The following is a 26,313-nucleotide window of genomic DNA, read 5'->3' as shown; positions in this document are numbered from 1 at the left end:
TTTTTTTTCTTTTCTTTTCTTTTTTAAAGTATAATTTGTCCTACAATTTTAAAATGATTTTTACGATTTTCAGCCTTATAAATGCAGCCCACTACTTATTTATTTACTTCCACTATCACCCTATAATAAATCCAGCCCACTACTTATTTATTTACTTCCACTATCATCCTATAAATCTGTATAATTAATCCAGCTTACCTCTTATTTATTTAATTCCACTATCAAGTCCAACCCAAAGTCTTTTCAGTTTAGTTTTAGAGTTTTGTGTGAGCATTTTCAGCTTAAAGGAAAAAATAAATATATAAAAAACATTGAAGCCTTTCAAGCTTAAGGGTGTATTTTTTTTTCCCCAATTTTCTTATGATTGTTTTTAACATTTATTTTTTTAATATTTACACTTCTCCAACCTTTCTCTCTCCCTTACCATTTCATCTCCCCACTATTTCTTCAATCTTTTTCCCTCCCTTACCTTTTCATCTCCCCACTACCCTTTATATTAAATATCATTCCTCATCTTTCCCTTCATCTTCCTTTATTTTTACCTCTTTTTATTCACACTCTCTTATTATAAATTTGTCACTATCTCTTCTATTCTATGCATGGTTTTCCCTCACAAAAAAAAAAAAAAAAAGGTTCCCTCTCTCTCTCTCTCTCTCTCTAAATTTTTTGGTGGATTTTTTATTTTTTCTTGCATCTCTACTTTAGGTTGATAATTTTTTATATTCTTTAAAACTCTATTTTGGGTTAATGCAATTTAGTTTTGTTTTTTAAATTGTGATTTGGTTTTATTTTTTAAATTGTTGTTGTTGTTGTTTTTATTTTTTCTATTTTTTATTCTCTTTGATTGTTAAATGTTATGCTATTGCGTTCTAAAGAATTAAATATAACATACAAAAATATAATATTATTCTATTACATAGCATGATTTGGATAATTTGGTATTTATTCTGTTACATAGCATGATTTTTTTTTTTTATAGTGCTCAATTTAGATGTTAAACTATGAGACTTTACTAATTTTTGTTTATTTTCTAATCCTTTGTGGTGGACAAAGTACTCTTAATAGTTGTATTAGAAGTATTCTATAATGCCATTTATTTAAAGAAAAGCAAAGGTTAGCTAAACAAAAATAATCGGATAGGTGACAAATTTTAACTTTTGCAATTTTATTTTTATTATTATTATTTTATAATAATGCATGTATAGAAATTTAATTCTTAAATTTTACTAATAATTTTTTATTTGATAATATATTTTGGGCAGTCGAAATTATAATTTCTACTGTAAGGACTCAATTTGTAACGATCCCAAATTCGTATTGGGTTCGAACGTTAAAGGCCCAAACAATAAATTTATAGAGCGTGGATGTCAAAGAACTAGATGAACTCCAAAAGAAAAACAATTAAGCTCAACGTTTATAGATAGATTAGCACTAATATGACGATCAATTTCTCCTTTAAACCAGTTAAGCTCTTTATTTCATAAGGTTTTCTTCTAAGTACTACTTGATTAGAAGTCCCAATCCTCTTTCTCAATACATTCTTCCATGTTATATACTGACCTCTAGATGTCATCTTCACCACACACATATAGATTGGGTTCGGGGGATCCCTTTCTGTCACATCTAACACCTTCTAGAACCTCCAACCAGCAGCTATAAGGCTGCTTCATCACTATTCAGGCATCACCTCCACATTAATGCGGCCAGAGAGTTGGTTGAAAGGCAATTAATGCAGAGGCAGCTGTTGTTAAAGATATTTGTTTACCTTTTCTTTCTTACCCTTGGTCCCATGTCCCACCTTTAGTGGTAATGTAGCTCTGAAGTGTGTTTGTAACAATATGGCGTTCAGGTCATCCTCGGACACATATTGCCGAGAAGGATTTTGTCATCGGACGAATACTGAACTCATCTCACGTGGTATCTACTCTTCTTTTCATTTGGTTACCCTTATAACCTGATATGGGCCTCCTCGGACAGTTTTACGTTCTCGGATGGGCCACAGGCCCAATTAACACGGTTTTAATAATTATTGATTAACCGGCCCTCACATCTACAAAGAAAATAACCTTAATAGATTATCAAAAACAAAGTTTTATTCTAATATTGGTTCAATTAATCATTGTTAAGTTTTATTATTATTTTTTAGTTTACGTTTTTTTGGTGTTTTGGATTGTTCCTATATTACATTTATGATTGTTCCTATAAAAAATAAAAATATAATTACGAAATACATTACTCATTATTAGATTAGTTTAATTTGTAAATTTTTTTTTAATAAAACCACCATAAAAATAATTATCACGCGCAACTCGCGGGTTTGTGTCTAGTATATTATAAAAGTTGGATCACAAACTAGTCGATGCACAAAATTGTGCAACATGTCCCATTATTGAAGTATAAAAAATTAACATGTAGAAAAATCCTCAATAAATTTAGGGGGATATGGACTAATAATTTTATGTGGCAAGTTCCAATTTGATTAAGAATGAAAAAATGAAAAACCAAACCCAATAATTTTTTGTAAATTAAAAGATCCTAGTAGTCCACAACTCATTCTTGACCAAAGTAATCCCTACACCAATTAATATATAATGTCATAGACAAATAACAAATACAAAGATATAAACAAAGCCTTTTGGGATGCACTTCTAGTATGGATATAATAAGTGCTAGAAATGACTAATAGTGGTTTTAGACAATAAATAACTTTAGCAAATTTTATTTAAGTTATTTACAGTAAATCCAAAGTTACATGAACAAAGAATCATGAACATAGGAAATCTAAGGTGATAGTCATCACGAATAGAACAATTGCAAAGTTACATATATTGAGATTAGAAAGTTAATTACATGTATAATGAAGTGAAGAAAATTATTGAATACTCCGGAAGTACCATAAATGCATACTTTCCTCTCTCACGTGGGTCTTACCATAAATTTAATTAGTAGGATCCACAGTTATGTGCGAAAGAGGGGAAATATGCATTTATGATACTCCAGAAGTACTTAATAATTACCCAGCGAAGAAAAACTCAAACTTGAAGGAAAACGTAGTCTACATTAATCAGTCTCAATCAAATTGTCTTAACTTCCCACATTACCTTTTTTTTTCCCCCTTTTTTGAGTTATTTATTTTATTTATTTTATTACACTATTGCTAACCTTCAATTTCAAAAAAAAAAAAAAAAAAAATTTTGAGAGAGTTTCAACTTATGACGTCCGCTCTTGATGATAGCTTTTTATCATTAGACCAAGACATTAATCAGTTTTTGGTGTAGGCGGAGATTGAACCCCAGATCTCTTATACAACCATCAGAGACTTTACCAGTTTAGCTAACTGGAACCCACACCTTCAATTTCAATTTCAAAGTAGCATGATAACTATAAAATTTAGAATAATATTATATTCATTGAATAGTTACAAAATTACGAATGCAAATGACTGAAGTAACACATAACTTTTCCTTATTCTTGGTTCATGAAAACTTACCTTAGCAATGGACAAAGAACAATCAGATATTGAACATGATCTGGGAATGGTAATATGCTCACAAATGATTTGGTCCACTTTTTTTTTTTTTTTTTTTTGATAAGTAATAAGATTATATAAACTAGATGATATCCCGCGCGATGCACGGATGCTTTATAATTTCACTTTCAAATCATTTATCACTAATTTTTATAACCCATATAAAATATGTAATCTTGTGGTATAATATTTACATAATTAGCTTCAATTATCTCATTTATTAAAAAAGAAACATAAATTACTAAGCATAACATAACTAAGAATATGTATGTATTGCATGAGTGAATTCATGATTATTTAATTTTTTAAGTTACACGCACAATTATTATTTTCACATCCTTTGAAAGAGAGCGAGCATATAATTGATTTGGTTTGTGAGTATTAACCTAACTCTTATTTATTTTTATTTTTTTGGAGAAGAAACCTAACTCATATCTAGCAATGAATGGTTTCAGAAATAGATACCAAAACTACATATTTCATCAACATGGTGCAAAAAACACACCCTTAAATTGCCAAATCATTATGAAGTAAATTACTCCAAGTATTTCTTGAATCTTATCAGCTAGCTACAGCAAAGGTACTAATTGTCAAGGAGCTACATGGTACTGATTTTTTAACAAATATACCCCAAAGTACTCCTAAGAGTAGTAAAGTCTTGTATGTAAACCACCAAATTATGCCCAACGCATTAATTTCTCAATCATTGTATCACTACGGAATAGAGTTCAGAAGGAAGATATTTTTGTTTAACCACAACCATCTTTATAAAGAAAATGAAAGAGTGATATCTCACCATTGTTCAACTTATTAATAGTAGCGTAATGATTCATTTATAATGAGTTTTTAGCATCCTTGAAGCTTCCAATACACATTATCTATGGCCAAATTCACTAAGAAATATATCCTTTGGCACCAAGACCAAGTCTTCTACTTGGAACTCTCATTGTGTATTTCCCTAGAATATATTGAATACATACCAAGAACTAATACCCTAAAAATGTTCCACACAAAAGGGACATTTTTGCCGCCATGAATTTTCAATCCAAGTGTTGCAAATATGTCTTTAGTTATAATAAAAGCATTGCCTATGTAGTAATCAAACACTGCAGCTAAGGCCTGAAAGAAAATTTAAAAAAGGAGACTGAATTTTCTTTCATAGATCAACTTTATTGCAATCATGATCCAAGTTGGAGAAGTAATAGATTCATAAAGAATTTCACATAGTCAAGAAAAGTAGCGGTAGTGACAAAATTTGATAGTAATTTTTTGAAAAATACTCAAAGAATGTCATATGCTAAGTTGCAACTTCTAATTGGAATTGGTTCATAGTCTAGAACTATGATAATAACATAAAAATTAAAGAATCAGTAGTTATACTAATTTTTTAGGCTGCTTGACAAAACTTAAGAGGATAAAAAACTAATTGAAGTGAGATAGGCATGCCAAGAGGATAAAAAAAATTAATTTTTTAACCTTCTGTGGATAGGCATGCCAACCCTCAATCTTGAGCAACACTTGATACACAACTGATTGAAGTGAGGTAGGTGCAAACAATGCAATCATTGGAAATTTGTTTGAGTCTTTGGGGACCATGATCCAACCAAGGTAAAATAAATAAAAAAGTTCAAAGATTGAAAGGATAAGAACTAAGATTAACCATTTTAGTTTATAAATTTTTTAAAGAGCGTATGTATTAACAACAAAATTGATAAAATGCAAGCTCTAATATACCTAGAACAAAAAATTATGAAAATTTCTAAGGCAACTGTAAAACACATGAAAATTTTGAGTAGGGAAGAGAATAGGAAGTAAAAAATAGATAAAAGGTATAAAACAAAAGGATTTTTTTTTTTCTTATGGCGAAGGGCTCCAAAAATTTGGCTAAGAGATGAAATTTTTTTACTTAAGACCAACTATAACATTATTTATGTTGGGTTCTACTTCTTGCAAAATGATGACCAATTGTTAATACACTACTTAACCTCACCTTTAGTAGCCATACATAATAGAAGCTTGACACTTATAGCTTGGGTTTTTTTCGCAGTTATGGTGTGTAGTTATATATGATTTTGTAGTATTAGTTCTTACTCCATTGCCATTTTTAGAGATTATAGAGTTCTACAACTCTGGCAATTGGTTGTTCTTGGTCTGGAGATTGCTAACTATGTATTTTAGGTCCATAAAGGAATTCTATCAGGGAAAGCCAATTTCAGAAGCTCAAAAGTATCAAAACTCATTCATTTGATTTGTGGGATTTGGCTGAACCATCAGATATAAATTTACCTTGATTAACTACCAACAGAAAATCTTGTGGCTTCTTCAAAATCCAGCAAAAGTCATGAACACATATGCCTTTGCATTTAATTGACAACCTTAGACTTCTAGTTATGTACCTACACCTATTTTACATGACTAATGTCAAGGACCCAAGATCACAACCAATTACCTAGAGCCCTGGACAACTCTACCTGCACCAAAAAAAAAAAAAAAAAAAAAAAAAATAAAATTGAGCCTTTACTTTCTTTTTGACACTGAAGGAAAGATTGAGATTCAACCACATAGTTTAGGAAAGATTGGTTTTTTGGTTGTTTGACCAAATGTATGGGAAATGAGGAGATTGAGACGAAAATAAGAAGGGTCAGAATTCAGAATAGCAAGAGGTAAAAATAAATGAGCTTGTGTAATTAAGAAGACGTTTGGGTTTCCTAAGAGACATACTTGAAAGTTTAAGCGTTATTTTATAATCAATTGAAAACCTTTAAACGTGATTTTAATCTTTCATAGTCAATTGAAAGAGAGGAGTGAGGTGTAATAACTTTAACATTTAACAGGAAAAAAAAAAAGCTGGATGGTTTAAATAAAAGAGCTAACCATAGAAGGCGCCACTTGACAGAACCTCAAGCTCTCTCGCATGAGGTCTCTGCTTTTATATATATAAATAAATTGATTAAATATATAGGAAATTGTGATGAGTGTACACAGGAAATTGTGATACTACATCCATCCAAAACATTAGAAGTTTTTCCCACTACAAAGACCATCAATTGATCACGTATATGAGTAAGAAATTGTGCATACAGGCTTGCTGTAGAAGTAAGAAATTCGGATTTGTAGGTCTATCCATTCTCCACGTAATATAATTCCCCTGGAGTCTTTTCCTTGTGTGTTTGAAATGTTTTTATATCTTTATATATAGAATATCTACGTTTCCAGGGGGAAAAAAAAAACAATATTTTTGCCATAGGACCTTTAAGTATTTTCATAGAAATTGAACAAAATTATCAATTTAGGTCACACTTCCTCATTTTTATTGGATGAGGATTTTACTTATAGCAACCCAATCGACAGTTTTTCAGGTTTTGAAACGAAACATGAATGCATGGCTGAAGAAAACTTTGTGAGATTTTTTACTTAAAATTCTTCATATCCCTTTCTCCCCATAATTTTAGAATTCCTAACCTACATAGATGTTGTCCCAAAAGATGAATTTGAAAATTACTTATGAAAAATTTAATTCAATATACACAATTTATCAATACCTTATCAATGGAATTAACTACTCTTTCAGTTTAATTGTTAATATAAAAACATACTTTATTATTTAAGTCGTACAAAAAAATTAATTACAGTGAAAATCATTCCTACCAACAACAAAAAATAAAAGAAAGTACTCCACATTGTGCCAATAAGGCTATATATATTTTCTAATATCCAAGACTCTTGACTAACTATGAGCACTGACATCCTTCCTACCATATAAAAAGCATCTGAACTTGTCACCTACACCTTCCTAAAAGAAGTCTAGGTAAACTTCTCCAGCTTATTCACTGTTGAGACAATACATGTTGCACAAGATTATGCTGGTGATTATGCTACAAAACAAGAGCTCACTCAAACTCAACAGGTCGTTCTTTGTCAAGCAATAAGACAACTGTGCACACTACATGTCGTCCAAAGCATCAGAAGTTTATACCTAGCAGTGCAAGTTATCATTCCCTTCCTATGACATAAATATTCTAAACGACTATCATTGGTTGAAGACAATTCTACAGTAGTTTTGGTTATAATTCTTAGAGTTGGTTGAAGTTTATTATACTTACTGTCATGTATTGTTACAACAGATTATATGGCTGCCAAGAATACTTAGGCTTCAATACATATACAGATACAAGAATAAACACTTATCAATTTACTACCGATTGGGGTATTCAAATAAGATATTGTCATTCCCCAGACTAGGCTTCAGGATACACTTCTTGAGTTTGTTCATCTAGAAAGGAATAGTGAAGTTATAAGTAGGGATTTAATGAGGAATATTATAAAGATCTAACGGATTTAGGTTCTTCTGTTTACAAAGAAGACTTTGAGCAGCACTTTCTTGATGTTTCAGCCGATTTTAAATGTCTTGAGTCTCAACATTTCATTGGGTCTTGTGATTGTGGGGATTATCTAATAAAGGCTGAGAGACATCTCAACAAAGAAAAGGAGAGAATGTCCCATTATTTGGATAACTGAGAAAAAGTATAAAGAGAGAAAAATCTTCATGTTTGGTTGGTATATGCCGGTTATTAACTGGACACTAGTACATGATATAAGTAAAACACAAATAATGAATATGTTAAAACTAACGCTTCATTTTCCTATCAAAGATGCTAGGTCTGTAAGTTGAAATTGCCACGGCAACAAAAAAGGGGAACTGCATCAATACAAATAGGGTGATAGGAATACTAGCCAAATAAATTACAGGTTTGAAAATCCATGATTGTTCATGTAGCATAAGAAAAAGAGCAGCGGAAGTTGAGGATTCTCATAAACATCAAGACTGAAGTTGAGGAAGAAAATAGTGAGAGAGCATCAGATACTATAAAAACCATAAATAATTTTTATCATCCTGCACACACAAAGACAAAAAGGGGAGGAGATTCCAATTATTATTTTCTTTTTATAGGTAAATAAGAAAATTAATTAGAATAAATAAATGCACCTCCGGTACACAAGCTGTGTACTGGAACTGCAGAATTATGACATATTACAAGAGTCTAGAAAATTGAAAAAACTGGATCTCAAGTACATAGATGTTTCAGCCATCCAGTCAAAACAAAAACAAAGATCTTAAAATAATCATCTTGAGCTCCATTGTTCTGCGTTCTGTTCTAATTCCTTCAAAAGCCCGATTGTTCCATTCACACCAAATGATCCACATATGGCACAAAGGAATGGCCTTCCAGCAATTGCCTCCCCTGAACTTACCACACCGACCTGTCCAACCAGCCAGCAAGTCCACTACACGGCGAGGCATAACCCATTGCAAGCCAAATAGGCACAAACCCATATACCATAATTCCCTAGAATACTCACAATGCCACATAATATGATGCTATGATGATGATAATGTTGAAACAATTATGGGCAACCTTCATAAACAGTTCTAGAATAATACCCTTGCTGTGAAACTTCTTCTAGCTACTATTAGGCAATGAAACTATGAGTAGATTTTAAACTAATTCCCAAAAGAGAAATTTCAAGCTTCCATACGTATTCATTCAATTGACAAGGTGCTTAGAGTGACCAGAAATCATCTTTAGTTACAAGGGAAATTGGAATTGCACCTTAAAATCAATCATTGAAAAAAAAAAAAAAAAAAAAAAAAACCTAACCAATAGCATCCAAGTATTGCTAAGAGGGAAAGAGAATGAAAAAAAAATGTGATAAATGAAACCAAGAAATAATAGAGTCACATTATATCTAAACCTTCACAACACATTTATATATCAAAACATAAAGATTGCAAATAAGAGAAGAAAGCAAAAGAAGTTTATAACTTTGAGTTGACAAATAGCTACTTCACCATCAAAACAAGTTTTTGTACAATCCTTCAATTCTTAAGCTACATTGCCAACAACTCATTTGCCAGAGTTCTAACTATAGACATGCTAACTATAAACTGAAAAGAGAAGAACAAAAAATCTGTGCAAGACTAAAAGAGAAGAAAAAGAATTCTCATATACAAAAGATTTTACTCCATGCTTCATCGGATTGTGCCGGATCAGAAATTAATGAAGTAATTAATGCATCAAAATCAGCATCAGCAACAGAGTCTGATTTGGATTGACTGCATACTTCAACCAGGGGTGGGAGATCAGAAAATATTTGACTCAATGGTTCATCTGGGAATGTGGGATCAGTTACCCATGCAGCAAAATCTTCATCCGTAAAAGTATCAGCATCCAACCGTCTTTTTTTGTGTTCTTGGGCTTGGGCATCTTCTTGTCCATGTGACATCACACCAGTTGTATTGAAGGTTGAGGCCTCTTCAGCTACAGCGGCAGTAGAAGAAAAACATCCAGAAACCCATGCAGCAAACTCTTCATCATCAGCACTAGGCATCATAGGCTCAGGCTCAGGCTCAGGCTCAAGTGAAATCACAGCAGCAGCATTTGTATTGAAGCATGAGAACTCTTCACCAGCAGTAGTAGAAGAAAAAGCTCTTTTGAGACCTCTTCCGTTGGCCTCCTCACAATCTGACCCTGACCCTTTGTTTAGTTTATAGATGACACAGAGGACTGTGTTGATTCTTCCAAATTCCTGATTCGCCAAGGAGAACTCGTGCATTATCCAATTAGTTTTATTGAGTTTGCCCGAATGAAGATCCTTGGCCTTAAAAGAGAGCATCCTGTCGATCCCAATAACATTGCCCTGAGAATCATAGATTCTTTTGGGCTTGCTTTTTTCAAGCCAGGTTCCGCAAGCGGCAGCCCTGCACACACGATTGCCGGTTGTTGTTTTGAGGTCGGTGAAGACATAGAGCTTGCGGTGGAAAGTGTGTAAATGATAGTGGGTATGAGAATCATATATTTCCCATGGAGGAATTTTGCCATATACCTCACAATCATTCACAATAAAATCAAAATGATGATTTAGGTGAGTTTGTTCAGCATCGTCGACCTTCTTCATTAAAATCTTCATCAACTCTTCATCTGTAGGATCATATCGAAACCCCACCATCTCCATTGTTTCAGGAAATCAAAGAATTTTCTTTCCCTTTTCTATAAACACGTAGGAAATCGTATGAAATTTTTGATGAATGTTTGATAGTCTCAAACTTTTTGATGAACGTAAAAAAAAAAAAAAAAAAAAATTATGAAACTTTTGGATGAATGTTTGATGAATATAAGAAGTCTCAAACTCAGAGTTAAAGTTAGAAACTTTTTTTCCTGGAACAAGTTAGAAACTTTGTAAATATAAGGGGCGGTCTATTAGGGCATGCTCAGAAGGGGCGGTCTATTAGGGCGGTTGTATATATTATATATAAAATTATTGCTAATATCGTAAATATACCATAGAGGGGCATATAATTATAACAAATACCCTAAAAAAAAAGCCCAAAATGAAGAGAACAGTTCAAAAGATATGGTTCGCTGCTTCAAAAATACTTCAGCCCATACAATACCAAAAAATAAAAAAAAGGTGCTTTGGGCCATATAATCTTTCCATATTTCAAGCCTAATACAACTCCCCTCCATTCAAGCTCTAAAAGAGAATACATTTTTTTTTTTTTATAGAAGGGAAAAGAGAATAGATGATAGTTGTTTTTTATTTTTATTTTTTTAAGATAAGTTCAACTTATTGCATTTGCTTATAATAATAGCTCTTTATCATTATATCAAGATATCAATAAGTTTTTGGTGTAGGCGGATACAACTCCCCTCCATTCAAGCCCCAAAAAGATAAAGGATTTTTTTTTTTTTTTTTAAGATAAGTTCAACATATGGCATTTGCTCTTGATAATAACTCTTTATCATTAGATCAAGACACCAATCAGTTCTATTAAAAAAAAATCAATCAATTTTTTATACAAACAAAAATTAAACTCCACATTTTTTATTTAACCATCTACTAGTTCTCGTCCAAAAAAAACCATCAGACACAGTGGCAACTCTAGGAATTTTTTTCAGGGTGTTCCTTAACAAGCATAAATTACACAATTTAATAAAAAGAAAATTTTGTATATTGACAATAACAACAATAAAAATAAAAATAAAAAAAACACGCAAATACATAAACTTTACAATTGCCTTCTACGTGGTTTTCTTATCAAATATTTGTCTATAAGTCTAGCAAAAGAAAAAACAATAAACTATAAGTTCATTTGAAATATTAATAAAATTATTAATTATTGTTGTTTAGTTGTTTCATTAATTTGTTTGTCTTTTATAAACTATAATTTGTTATATTGTTGTTTCATTAATTATAAAATTATTAATTGTTGTTTAGCCTAAATAATTTAATTTGTTTGTCTTTTATAATGTATTGGTTAATTAGATTATTAATTATTATTTATTAGTTACTTCTTCCAATTAATTATTGATTAATTAAATTATTATTTATTAGTTGCACTAGAACACATCCCATATGCTGATAATCGTTTTTTGAGAAACAATAATGTAGATAATCTAATTTGACTCAAGCTATAAATATATATATATATATATATATATATATATATATCAATCAATGAGTACCAGAAGAGAAAGTGACATGATGAGAAATTACTTGATAAAAGGAAATTATAAATTCCTAAATTGCCCAAGCCCAATCCAGTTTTTCCTTTATTTTTTTCCTTTCCACCAATTTTTTCTTCTTCTTCTTCTTCTTCTTCTTCTTCTTTTTTAATATTGTCTAGAATGGTTCTCATCCACACATTTAAACTTCTCTTACTTTCCCAATGCCTTGACTTATACCTTCCCAGTTCCTAGCTAATCATCTCTCATCTACACGTCCAGACTCTTCAGAGGTTCTCTCTTTTTCCTATCTTTTTTTTTTTTTTTTTTCTCTTGCAAGTCTCTTCCTCTCCGCCCTTCTCAGTCTCTTCATTCTCTTCCTAACAAATCTCTTCCTCTCCCTCCTTATCAGCCTTAGTTACAAACAACAAAAATGCAAGATTTTTTCAATTTATTGTCATAAAAATCTTGCAGAAATATTGCATCGTCATCCGATGTTGGGCTTGCCGTCCATTGTTTTTTTTTTTTTTTTTTTGAGAATCCGTGTGCTTGCTGCTTGCTCTGTTACAATTTTTTTTTTCTTTTATAGATTTTAGTTCAAATTTTTTTTTTGGGGTTTTTTTTTTTTTTTTTTTGCTTGAAAGTAGAACAAATAATTTTTTTTTTTTTTAATTTGAGGCTGTTTATAATTTTGATTGAGAGCGTTCTTAATTTTTTTTAAGGGTAAATAAATAAAAAAAATTTTAATTATTATATATATAAATTTTTTTTTTTTCAGTTCAGAGTGTTCAGAACACCCTGGACTGAACATGACATCGCCACTGATTAGACAGTTAACTAAAAATAGACCGTAGTAGTTGAATACAAAGAGCCGGTTAATAAAAATCAATCACGAGTTATTATATTCAGCCAAAAAAAAAAAAAAAAAAAGCAAGAGTTATTATATAACTTTTGGCCTTCTTTCTCACAGTACAATGTACATCTCTCTCTCTTTCTTTTCCTATGTCTCCAGTGCACTGCTCATCTCCCTAAAACCCCTTTTTTGTTGTCCCATCACTTCCATGCTCTGACATTGAGTTAAAGTTCAACAAGACTCTAGAACTAAATAAGTACACCTTGTTAAGTTGTTCAAAAACAAGAATAATGACACTCTATATGCCTCTGTTCAGGTCTTGTACCACTTTAAGAACACTAACCCAACTCCATGCCCATCTCTTTGTCACTGGCCTTCATAAAGACCCACTTGCCACCACCAAACTGGTTGAGTCTTATTCTCAAATGGATGACCTCCAAACTTCAAGACTTGTCTTTGAGAGTTTCCCTTCACCAGATTCTTTCATGTGGGGTGTACTTATTAAGTGTCATGTTTGGAACCACTTCTTTGAAGAGTCCATTTCATTGTATCATAAAATGATGTACCATCAAGTCCATGTCAATGGATTTATATATCCTAACATTCTAAGAGCTTGTTCTGGTTTTGGTGATCTGGGTATTGGTGGGAAGGTCCATGGGAGGATAATCAAATGTGGGTTTGATACTGATGCTATTGTTGAAACTTCATTGCTTAGTATGTATGGTGAAATGGGATGCTTATATAATGCGCACAAGATATTTGATGGAATGCCGATGAAAGATGTGGTTTTGTGGAGTTCGATTATATCGTGTTACGTTGAGAATGGAGAGGCAAGTGAAGGGTTGGATTTTTTTTATAGGATGATTTGTCAAGGTGTTGAACCAGATTCGGTGACAATGCTTAGTGTAGCTGAGGCTTGTGGTGACTTAGGTTTTCTGAGACTAGCAAGGTCAGTTCATGGTCAAATTGTGACAATGACAATTAAAAATGAAGGGTCTTTGGATAATTCTCTAATTGTAATGTATACTAAATGTGGTGATTTACATAGTGCAGAGAAGATCTTTCAAAATGTTACTCAACGGCATACTGCTTCTTGGACTGCAATGATTACATGCTACAACCAAACTGGTTGCTTCCAAGAAGCAATAGGTGTTTTTCTTGAGATGCAAGAGTCTAAAGTGGAACCCAATTCAGTAACCATGATGGTTGTCATATGTTCTTGTGCTAGGTTAGGTTTGCTTAGAGAAGGGAAGTCGGTTCATTGTTTTGTAACCAGAAAAGCGTTAGATGCTGACCTTGATTTTGTTGGGCCAGCATTAATAGAATTATATGTTGAATGTGGAAAACTAAATAATTATGAGGAGGTTCTTCGTGTAATTGCGGAGAGAAATATTGTCTCATGGAACATGCTAATATCTCTTTATGCTCGGAAAGGATTGTTGAAGCAGGCATTAGTGTTATTTGTGCAGATGCAGACACAGGGACTGATGCCAGATTCATATGGCCTGACAGGTTCTCTTTCAGCTTGTGGAAGTGTGGGTTCAATACAGCTTGGATATCAGATTCATGGTCATGTTATCAAAAGGGGTATTTTGGATGAGTTTGTCCAGAATTCACTAATTGATATGTACTCGAAATGTGGCCTTGTGAATTGTGGATACAAGATATTTGAAAGGATTGAACAGAGAAGTGTGATAACTTGGAGTTCTATGGTTTGTGGATTTTTTCAGAATGGTAATTCAGAAGAGGCAATCAGGTTGTTTGATCAAATGTATATGAATGGAATTGAGATGAATGAAGTCACTTTCTTAAGTGTAATTCAAGCATGCTCCCATTTGGGTCATCTAGAAAAAGGAAAATGGGTTCACCACAAGCTCATTACTGGTGGTTTGAAGAAAGATCTTTATGTAGATACAGCTTTAACTGACATGTATGCCAAGTGTGGAGATCTTCAAGCAGCCCAAGGAGTTTTTGATAGCATCTCAGAGCGAAGCGTGGTTTCATGGAGTGCCATGATTGCTGGCTATGGAATACATGGTCAGATCAATGTTGCCATCTCACTCTTCAATCAGATGGTAGATTCAGGAATAAAACCAAATAAAGTCACCTTCATGAATATACTATCAGCTTGTAGTCATGTAGGATCTGTGGAAGAAGGTAAGTTATATTTTAGCTCAATGAGGGATTTTGGCATCAAGCCTAATACAGAACATTTTGCTAGTGTAGTTGACCTTCTGAGCCGAGCCGGCGATCCTAGTGGTGCATATGAAATTATCAAATCAATGCCATTTCATGTGGATGCTAGCATCTGGAGTGCTCTGCTAAATGGGTGTCGAATCTACAAGAGAATGGACATGATTAAAAGCATAGAAAGTGATCTTGTAGATATTTGTACAAATGATACTGGATACTACACCTTATTATCTAATATATATGGAGAAGGGGGAGACTGGGATGAATTTGGGAAGGTGAGGTCAATGATGAAAGGTCTAACAAAGGTTCCTGGGTGGAGTACAATTGAACTTAATAAGAGAGTCTACAGGTTTGGAGCTGGGGGCACTTATCATTTGCAAACCAATGAAATATACAGGATTTTGGATAATTTTCCAACTATAGCTATTGAACAAGGATGTGATGTAGAATATAGATAAGGTCAATATCTAATCTTTCTCCATGGTATTTTTTGCAAGTTCACAGTGAGAAGTTAGCAATTGAATTTGGAATAAATCAACATCACTCCAGGAACAACACTATAGATTTTAAAGAACCCTAATGTTTGTAGAAAGTCATTCTTTCATCGACATTGTGCAAGCCAAAGGCAGAGAGACAATCTCACAAAACTTGATTTGCTTTCATTTTTTCATGTAACATGGTTGCTCTTTTACAAATCAAGCATTAAACAGGCTAGTGTTATGTATAGTGCATTGTATACATTTTGCTTACTCCGAATTTGGGAGGGAATGAAAGGAAGAGAGAAACAGTGTTTCAATTGTTTAAGTATTTCGGAATTTATAAAACATGTTCCTTTCTCACCAATTCCTCCAAAGAAGAATGAATTTCACCTTTCCTTTGCCTTTCTTTTGCTCTCCTAACCCTTTTTTCCCATGCACCTTAATTTTTTCAAGTTTTGTTAAACAATTTTTGTCTCAAAGATTTCATGCTTTTACATATGATACAAATTTATAGTTTGAGGAATAAGATTGATATTAATATCATTCTAACATATATGAATATACATTTTTCACTATTTAAATTGTACCAAAGTCAAAATCTATAATGTGTTATTTTTTCCTAAGTATCCCTCCGCATGCATAATGTTTAGGAAGCCAATAATTCTACTTGCTGGGTAAAACTTGATAAGATTGTCCGACAAATATTGGTTCTCTTACTTTCTGTTTTTGTTTAGGAGTTCCTAATGATTTTTTAAAATGATTTTATAAGTGGGAGAGGAGGGGGAATCGAATCCAAATTTTCTACGCAATGCTACAGGCCCAACAATTTTTACTACTTTTTTCATGACAATTGAGTTAGTAAGCTTTTATTGATTTTCATCTTGACTCATCACTTACCTACCATTAATAGCTTGCCACCTAGGCAGTGTCAATTTTTTTGTGAAATTATTTGTGTACATAGACATTGCAAATTTTCATTATTGAGAAAATAGGACAAAACCACTTAATCACAAAAATTTTGACAGTTGCTAACAAGTTAGTGAGCTCTCTTCTAGACATCCTGTACAATGTAAATAAATTTCCTACTAATTTAATCGTTTTCAATGAGAAAACAAGTTGATAAGAAATATATTTAATGTGCAACATGGATTAGTGAATAGATACAGTTTACAAAGTCCTAAATTAATCATTATATGGGATAAAATATGCCTAGAACATTTCAAAAAAAAAAAAAAAAGTTTGTGTGCCCAGTCTTATTCAATAAACAAAGGTTTCCACATAAATCGATAGTTTCCGTCAACTCTTACCATCTAATGCCAATTCTATGTTACCCTTCTTGAACAATGGATCACAATATCGCGTTGAAGTCACCACTGACATTGAAGGCTTGACTATCACCTCTAAACAAATTAATGTACTCCATGGATGTATTGTGAGGTAGACGTTTCAGAAAGTTATATCCAGGGTTATTATATGTTGAGGTTGCAAAAAGCAGGAAAAATCTTCACAACAAGAATTTGACACTTAGTCAACTCATAAAGCAGAGGTCCCGGGCTCAACTTCTCCCACCAGGCCATCACAACCAGCTCCAAAGGACTTTGCAGGTATACTTGGCACGTGTAGGTAGATGTGGTTCCATGTGTCCTGGAAAATGGTCTCACCTACAAGAGAAGATACCCTTGTTACCTTAAGAAAATGTGCGTGAAACTCCCATTTCTGAAGTAGCTAATTCTCAAAGGTAGTTGCTTTTACACAACATATCACTTGGGAGGACACTTACCATCCCATCAAGGTCCTAAAATTAGAATTTAAATATATATATAAAGCCTACAATCATTACAATTTTAATAAATAATTTCATTGATAATTTAATACCCATCATGGTGTTAGTTGTATCAAGTATGTACATTTTAGAGCATCGTAAAGTAACTGTTCCAAGCCATCCCTCTGATACTTTTCAACAATAGTGGAGTAGGGAAGTTGGCAACAGTCCAATTTCAGTTTCTGAAAGTACTAAACCTTTACCACCCCACAAAATTGCATTCAAGTTGGTGACAATGAGCCTCGCAGTTTGGAAAACTCCTTATCATCTTATGTTGTGCATTTATGATGAAGAATATAATTACCAGAGCAATGCAACTTTGGGAAGTGAGATATCATCACTGATATCCATCTCCACTTGGCTATGCCCAGGGGACTTCCTCAATCCACTTTGCTTCATCAGCTCCCTCACTTGATTAACCTGACTCCATCTTCCATCTGAAGCATACAAGTTACACATGAGTACATAGTAACAAGCTTCATTAGGATGTAATAGCATTTTGCGGATTGCCACTTCTCCAAGATCAAACTGTCCATGGAGAAAAGATCCAAACAAACTAACTTATGGTTGAATTGGCATATTCTCAATAAAATCCAAGGCTTCTTCAAGTCTGCCAACATGAGCTAATAGATCTACTATACATGAATAATGCTTCATGGAAGGAACAAAATTATAGTCCCGGTACATCAAATTGAAACACCTCCAGCCCTTCCCATTGGCTACAGGCTAATAATATAGTTGTAAAGATCACTTCATTCAGCTCTAAATTTTCTTTCAACATATCACTAATAAGTGCAAGGGACCTACTACCATCCCCCTACATTCCATAACCACCAATCATTGCACTCCATGTTATACCGTTCTTCTCTACCATCCCATCAAAGACTATACGAGCAGACTTCACATCCCCACACTTGGCACAGAAGTTTAGAAGTGCAGTGCCCACAAAGACACTAGATGATTGTAAGCCCCCCTTTATGGAGAAAGCATGAAGTGAAGAACCAACTCCCAGAGCACTAAGGGAAGCACAAGCTGAGAGAACACTAACAAGTGTGACCGCATCAAGTGAGATAGAATCTGATCTCATTTGATGAAAGAGTTCACGAGCTTCATAGGCAGAACCAACTTGGGAATACCCTGAAATAATTGAGTTCCAAGTAATCACATCCTTGACCATAACTGCTTCAAATATATAACAAGCATCTCTGACAGCATGGCATTTTGCATACATATCTGTAAAAGTATTTCCCACTGTAGGATCACCTAACCCAAGCTTAATCCCAAGATCATGAACTGACCTTACCAAATCCAAATTGCCTAGCTGCCCACATGCTGAAAGCACACTTGAAGTTGTAACCGAATTCAGTAATATATCAACCCACTCCTCATCCATAAACAACTTTAATGCCTCACTGGGATGACCACACTGTGTGTACCCGACAATCATAGCTATCCATGAAACAAGATCAATAACAGAAAGCTCGCCAAAGATGGAACGAGTATCTCTAACATCCCCATACTTAACATACATGTCTAGAAGTGCAGTCACCAAGAAAGAATTAAATTCAATACTGTTTTTAATCACATACCCATGAACCCACTTCCCCTGATACAAAGCTCTTAACTTTGTACACGCTGTGACTAAGCTCCCTACGGTATACTCGTTTCCTTCAACTAACCCTTTTCTCATTCTATTAAACAAGACCAACCTTTCTTCTTGACAATCGTTCTGCACATACCCCACAATCATCGACGTCCAAGAAACTACATTTCTATCAAGAATTTCATCAAACACCTCGCAATAACTCCCAACCTCTCCACATTTCGCATACATATCCACAAGAGCCGTCAAAACGATACTATCAGGGTTCCCAACCTTAACGATCTCGCAATGTACCTTCCTCCCCTCATTAATATTCCTCAATTCACAACACGCCTTTAACACAATCCAAAACACAACATTATCACACTCTCTGAGGCATTTTCTCAAACAGGTAAAGAACCCAATAATGTCCTCATTCAAATCATTCAAAAAATATCACTGGTCAGCATAACTTCAGCTGATATGAACACAAACCTTCGGCTGATATGTATTGGATATTTTCTTTTTGCTTAGCATGTAATTGATATTTTAACTTAATCACTGATTGCAACAGGTGCAAAATTAACAAAAAGGGAAAGGAAATGACAAAAGTGACCTCTTCTCCACAGTATTTTTATGTATAAGACAGTTAAAAACATGTATATTGTTGGAACAGGATATAAAAGCATAACTATTTGCTCATAAACATTGCTTACTTTTATCTACAACTACAACTACAAAGCATTCCAATAATAAGGTGAATTTTCAAGGTGATACTATTTTCTAATTACAATTTTTTTTTTTTAATATTGTATTTCTATAAATCAGCAACTCAATGTGAAATTAGTAAGAGGGTGGCAAAGAACCCTCAAAAATTCTATCTTCAAAACAAAATTGGAGATAATCCTATTAATTTATTCACAAAATGGTTATAGAGCTATCGTCTTCAAAGGGATAGAAGACTTGTTCATGGTTGCAGATACTGTTAGAACCTTTGTTTTTTGGTATAGAAATTTATTCTAATATTTACAAAATAAGGGCACCAAATACCAAAGAAAAGACTAACATCTCTACTCAATTGCATCAAGTGTGAAATTCTTCAGTACATAATAACAGAGCAGGTTATCCTACAGAACAGAATGATCATTTTTGGGAAAAAGACACCTTAAAAAAAAAAAAAAAAGAGGATAAAGTATGAATTATTTTCTTCCACAAATCCAATCAAAAGGCATTTAGGAATGGAAGTAACTTAATTTTTGGCTTGCAAGTCTTAAATGAGCAACTAACCTAATGGCATTGGAAAAGATCCGAGATGTAATGATGTATATGGAAAAAACTTTCATCCCAAGCACCCACAAAACTCTCATTCATGAGCTTGGGTTCTGGAGAGATATTGTCATTCCCTATACTAGGCTTCAGGATACACTTGAGTTTGTTCATCAAGAAAGGAATGGTGAAGTTATAAATTGGGATTTAGTGAGGAATATTATAAATATGCTAACGGATTTAGGTTCTTCTGTTTACAAAGAAGACTTTGAGCAGCACTTTCTTGATGTTTAAGCTGATTTTTACTGTCTCGAGTCTCAACATTTCATTGGGGGTTGTGATTGTGGGGATTATCTAATGAAGACTGAGAGACATCTCAACAAAGAAAAGGATGTCCCATTATTTGGATAACTGAGAAAAAGTATAAAGAAAGAAAAATCTTCATGTTTGACTGATATATGTCAATTATTAACAGGACACTAGTACATCATATAAGTAAAACGCAAATAATGAATATGTTAAAACTAACGCTTCATTTTCCTATAGAAGATGCTAGGTTTGTAAGTTGAAATTGCCATGGCAACAAGAAAGGGGAACTACATCAATACAATGAGGGTGATAGGAATACTAGCCAAATAAATGACAGGTTTGAAAATCCATGATTGTTGATGTAGCATAAGAAAAAGAGCAGCAGAAAAGGTTGTCATCATGGCTACAATAGAGAAGAAAAGGGTGGAAAGGTCTATTATCATCTTTCTAGGCAAGGACCCAAGGAAATCCTCTTCTACATAACGAGATGTGAGGATTCTCATAAACATCAAGACTGAAGTTGAGGAAGAAAAGAGTGAGAGAGCATGGGATACTATAAAGACCATAAATAATTTTTTTCATCTCATGCGCTCACACATAGACAAAAAGGGAAGTAGATTCCAAAATTTTTTTTTATAGGTAAATAAGAAAATTAATTAGAATGAAGAAATGCACCTCCAGCACACAAGCTGCGTACTAGAACTGCAGAATTATGACATATTACAAGAGTCAAGAAAATAAATAAAAAATGGATCTCAAGTACATAGATGTTTCAGCCATCCAGTCAAAACAAAGATCTTAAAATTATTTTGAGCTCCATTGTTCTACGTTCTGTTCTAATTCCTTCAAAAGCCCAATTGTTCCGTTCACGCCAAATGATCCACATAAGGCACAAAGGAATGGCCTTCCAGCAATTGCCTCCCCTACTGAACTTACCACACCGACCTGTCCAAACAGCCAGCAAGTCCACTACACGGCAAGGCATAACCGATTGCACGCCAAATAGGCACAAACTCATATACCATAATTCCCTAGAATACTCACAATGCCACATAATATGATGCTATGGTGATGATAATGTTGAAAAAATTATGAGCAACCTTCATAAACAGTTCTAGAATAGTACCCATGCTATGAAACTTCTTCTAGCTACTATTAGCCAATGAAACTATGAGTAGATTTTAAACTAATTCCCAAAAGAGAAATTTCAAGCTTCCATATGTATTCATTCAATTGACAAGGTGCTTAGAGTGACCAGAAATCATCTTTAGTTACAATGGAAATTGGAATTGCACCTTAAAATCAATCATTGAAAAAAAAAAAAAAAACTAACCAATTATAATGAGTCACACTATATCTAAACCTTCACAACACATTTATATATCAAAACATAAAGATTGCAAATGTTAAGAATATAAAGTGTGAGAAAGACTGAATAGTCTGTATATTAATGTGTGTGAAATAATATACAATAGAGAGCCTTATATAGGCTAGGTATGTGTGCAGTACAAGTAAAAGGAGTAAACTACAAGTACAGTATACTGGGCTAAGCCCAATGGGCTAAACTAGTCTAAGCTATACACTAACATCCCCCCTCAAACTCAAGGTGGCAAGGAGGAAGCCAACTGGAGTTTGGATATAAGATCTCGAAGACGACCAGGCGGGTGAGTCTTGGTAAAGATATCAGCAGGCTGGTCAGCAGAGGAGATGGAGAATAACTGGAGATTTCCTTTCTTAAGATGCTGGCGAGTGATGTGGCAGTCGATCTCAATATGCTTAGTGCGTTCATGGAAGACATCATTATGAGCAATGTAGATAGCACTACGATTGTCACAATAAAGAGGAGTGGCAGTGGGCTGTGGAGCATCCATGTCAGCCAAGAGCCAGCGAAGCCAAACAAGCTCACAAGTGGTGTCGGCAAGGGCACGATACTCAGCCTCAGTACTAGAACGGGAAACCACATCCTGTTTCTTGCTGCGCCACGAGACCAGAGAAGTACCTAACAGGAAACAGAAACCTGTGATAGAGCATTGATCAGTCGGATCACCTGCCCAGTCAGCATCTGAATAAGCATGAAGCTCGAGAGAAGATCGAGAGGAGTAATGCAGACCATGATAAAGTGTGCCTTTGACATATCGGAGAATCCGAAGAACAGCAGCATAGTGGACAGAACGAGGTGCATCCATGAACTTACTAACCATACCCACGGCATGTGAAATATCCGGACGAGTAACAGTGAGATAGATCAAACTGCCAACCAACTGACGATAGCGAGTAGCATCGGATATAGGTTCACCGTCCAAGGGTGTGAGCTTTGCATTGTATTCCAAAGGAGTGGAAACAGTCTTGTTGTCAGTGACACCGGCTTTGGAGAGAAGATCAGAAGCATATTTAGCCTGGGAAAGATAGTATCCATCAGAGGATGAGGTAACCTCAAGCCCAAGAAAATAGCTGAGAGTGCCCAAATCTTTCATCTCAAAATGCTGACTAAGGAAGCTCTGAAGAGAGCGGATACCTGCAGAATCATCTCCAGTAATAATCATATCATCAACATAAAGAAGAATAAGAGTGATACCAGCAGAGGATCTCCGAACAAAGAGAGCAGTGTCATGAGGACTCGAAGTGAAACCCTGCTGAGCAACAACTGAGCTAAACTTTTCAAACCAAGCTCGAGGAGCCTGCTTGAGGCCATAAAGAGCACGGCGAAGGTGGCAAACTTGATTGCCTGAGTGTGGATAGCCAGGGGGTGGTTGCATGTACACTTCTTCATGGAGGTCGCTATTGAGGAAAGCATTCTTCACATCCATTTGATAAAGAGGCCAATGGCGAACAGCAGCCACAGCAATGAGACATCTAACAGATGTAAGACGAGCAACAGGAGCAAATGTTTCCTCATAATCAATACCATACTCCTGAGTAAAGCCCTTGGCAACTAGGCGAGCCTTGTATCGTTCAACAGATCCATCAGCCTTGGTCTTGATCTTGTAAACCCACCTACAACCTACTACAGACTGACCAGGAGGCAAATCAACCATATCCCACGTGTGATTCTTATGAAGGGCATCTAGTTCTTCATTCATAGCTTGCTGCCAAAGAGGGTCAGTATGAGCCTCACGATAGGTGTGAGGTTCATAGAGAGTGGCAAGAGCAAAAGAGCAATGATAATCAGTGAGATAAGGGGGAGGAATGCTTACCCGAGTGGAACGACGAAGTTCAGGACCAATAGGAGACTCAGGAGAGGGTGGTGCCACAAGATCCAAGACAGGCGGGTCATATGCCGGAGACAGAACCGGAGATGAGTCGTCTGGAGAGGCAGTCGATGCTGAAGAATCCTCCACAAGTTCAGGATAGAGAGGGAGAAAAAGATCAGTAAAAATGGGAGACTCTGAGGAAGAAGATGTAGGAAACTGCTGAAGACTCGTGAAAGGACGATGTTCCCAAAACTCAACATGACGGGAGACACGAAGACGATGAGAAATGGGATCATAGCAGCGAAACCCTTTTTGAGACACACCATAACCAAGGAAACAACAGAGACGAGTACGAGGTTGGAGCTTTATTCGTTCATGAGGAGGAAGAGAGACAAAGCAAGCACAACCAAAAACCCGAAGAGAGGAGTAGTCAGGAGTTTGACCATAGAGGCAGAAATGTACAAATCAATTCATGGTTGTTGTGAATTGATAATATCTCATTATTTATCTTACATATATTATAAAAGTTGGATCACAAACTAGTCGATGCACAAAATCGTGCAACATGTCCCATTACTGAAGCATAAAAAATTAACGTGTAGAAAAATCCTCAATAATTTTAGGGGGATATGGACTAATAATTTTATGTGGCAAGTTCCAATTTGATTAAGAATGAAACAATGAAAAACCAAACCCAATAATTTTTTGTAAATTAAAAGATCCTCAGTAGTCCACAACTCATTCTTGACCAAAGTAATCCCTACACCAATTCATATATAATGTCATAGACAAATAACAAATACAAAGACATAAACAAAGCCTTTTGGGATGCACTTCTAGTATGGATATAATAAGTGCTAGAAATGACTAATAGTGGTTTTAGACAATAAATAACTTTAGCAAATTTTATTTAAGTTATTTACAGTAAATCCAAAGTTACATGAACAAAGAATCATGAACATAGGAAATCTAAGGTGATAGTCATCATGAATAGAACAATTGCAAAGTTACATATATTGAGATTAGAAAGTTAATTACATGTATAATGAAGTGAGGAAAATTATTGAATACTCCGGAAGTACCATGCGTACTTTCCTCTCTCACGTGGGTCTCACCATAAATTTAATTAGTGGGATCCACAGTTATGTGAAAGAGGAGAAATATGCATTTATGATACTCCAGAAGTATTTAATAATTACCCAGCGAAAAAAAACTCAAACTTGAAGGAAAAAGTAGTCTACATCAATCAGTCTCAATCAAATTGTCTTAACTTCCCACGTTACCTTTTTTTTTCCCCCTTTTTTGAGTTATTTATTTTATTTTTTTTATTACACTATTGCTAACCTTCAATTTCAAAATTTTTTTTTTTCTGAGAGAGTTTCAACCTATGGTGTCCGCTTTTGATGATAGCTCTTTATTATCAGACCAAGACACTAATCAGTTTTTGGTGTAAGCAGAGATTGAACCCCAGATCTCTTATACAACCATCAGAGACTTTACCAGTTTAGCTAACTAGAACCCACACCTTCAATTTCAATTTCAAAGTAGCATGATAACTATAAAATTTAGAATAATATTATATTCATTGAATAGTTACAAAATTAGGAATGCAAATGACTGAAGTAACACATAACTTTTCCTTATTCTTGGTTCATGAAAACATACCTTAGCAATGGTGATGATAGCTCTTTATCATCAGACCAAGACACTAATCAGTTTTTGGTGTAAGCAGAGATTGAACCCCAGATCTCTTATACAACCATCAGAGACTTTACCAGTTTAGCTAACTAGAACCCACACCTTCAATTTCAATTTCAAAGTAGCATGATAACTATAAAATTTAGAATAATATTATATTCATTGAATAGTTACAAAATTAGGAATGCAAATGACTGAAGTAACACATAACTTTTCCTTATTCTTGGTTCATGAAAACATACCTTAGCAATGGACAAAGAACAATCAGATATTGAACATGAATTGGGAATGGTAATATGCTCACAAATGATCTGGTCCACTTTTTTTTTTTTTGATAAGTAATAAGATTATATGAACTAGATGATATCCCGCGCGATGCGCGGATCGATGCTTTATAATTTCACTTTCAAATAATTTATAACTAATTTTTATAAACCATATAAAATATGTAATCTTGTGGTATAATATTTACATAATTAGCTTCAATTATCTCATTTATTAAAAAAGAAACATAAATTACTAAGCATAACATAACTAAGAATATGTATGTATTGCATGAGTGAATTCATGATTATTTAATTTTTTAAGTTACACGCACAATTATTATTTTCACATCCTTCGAAAGAGAGCGAGCATATAATTGATTTGGTTTATGAGTATTAACCTAACTCTTATTTATTTATTTATTATTTTTTTTTTTTTTGGAGAAGAAACCTAACTCATATCTAGCAATGAATGGTTTCAGAAATAGATACCAAAACTACATATTTCATCAACATGGTGCAAAAAACACACCCTTAAATTGCCAAATCATTATGAAGTAAATTACTCCAAGTATTTCTTGAATCTTATCAGCTAGCTACAGCAAAGATACTAATTGTCAAGGA

At 34.1% G+C, this 26,313-nt stretch overlaps 2 protein-coding genes and 1 pseudogene across 2 annotated transcripts; 1 reads left to right on the top strand and 2 right to left on the bottom strand.

Annotated features, from left to right (window-relative positions):
* Positions 1–9,532: 9,532 nt before the first annotated feature.
* On the bottom strand, positions 9,533–10,543 carry LOC126722028 (protein BEARSKIN1-like). Its single transcript, XM_050425163.1, has one exon. It carries the CDS (start codon positions 10,541–10,543, stop codon positions 9,533–9,535), a length of 1,011 nt encoding a protein of 336 aa, XP_050281120.1.
* A 2,633-nt stretch (positions 10,544–13,176) lies between these two features.
* On the top strand, positions 13,177–15,537 carry LOC126722027 (putative pentatricopeptide repeat-containing protein At1g69350, mitochondrial). The gene has a single exon (XM_050425162.1). The coding sequence runs from the start codon at positions 13,177–13,179 to the stop codon at positions 15,535–15,537; it is 2,361 nt and encodes a 786-aa protein (XP_050281119.1).
* Positions 15,538–17,403: 1,866 nt separating this feature from the next.
* On the bottom strand, positions 17,404–23,998 carry LOC126722026 (pentatricopeptide repeat-containing protein At2g03380, mitochondrial-like; annotated as a pseudogene).
* Positions 23,999–26,313: the final 2,315 nt, after the last annotated feature.

The sequence above is a fragment of the Quercus robur genome, chromosome 4, assembly GCF_932294415.1.
Source record: "Quercus robur chromosome 4, dhQueRobu3.1, whole genome shotgun sequence".
Taxonomy (NCBI): domain Eukaryota; kingdom Viridiplantae; phylum Streptophyta; class Magnoliopsida; order Fagales; family Fagaceae; genus Quercus; species Quercus robur.
The sequence above is the reverse complement of the archived record's forward strand: the minus strand, read 5'-3'. Positions and strand labels throughout refer to the sequence as shown.

Coding starts and splice junctions, on each gene's coding strand:
- LOC126722028 (XM_050425163.1), bottom strand. CDS start 10,543: ATGGAGATGGTGGGGTTTCGATATGATCCTACAGATGAAGAGTTGATG.
- LOC126722027 (XM_050425162.1), top strand. CDS start 13,177: ATGACACTCTATATGCCTCTGTTCAGGTCTTGTACCACTTTAAGAACA.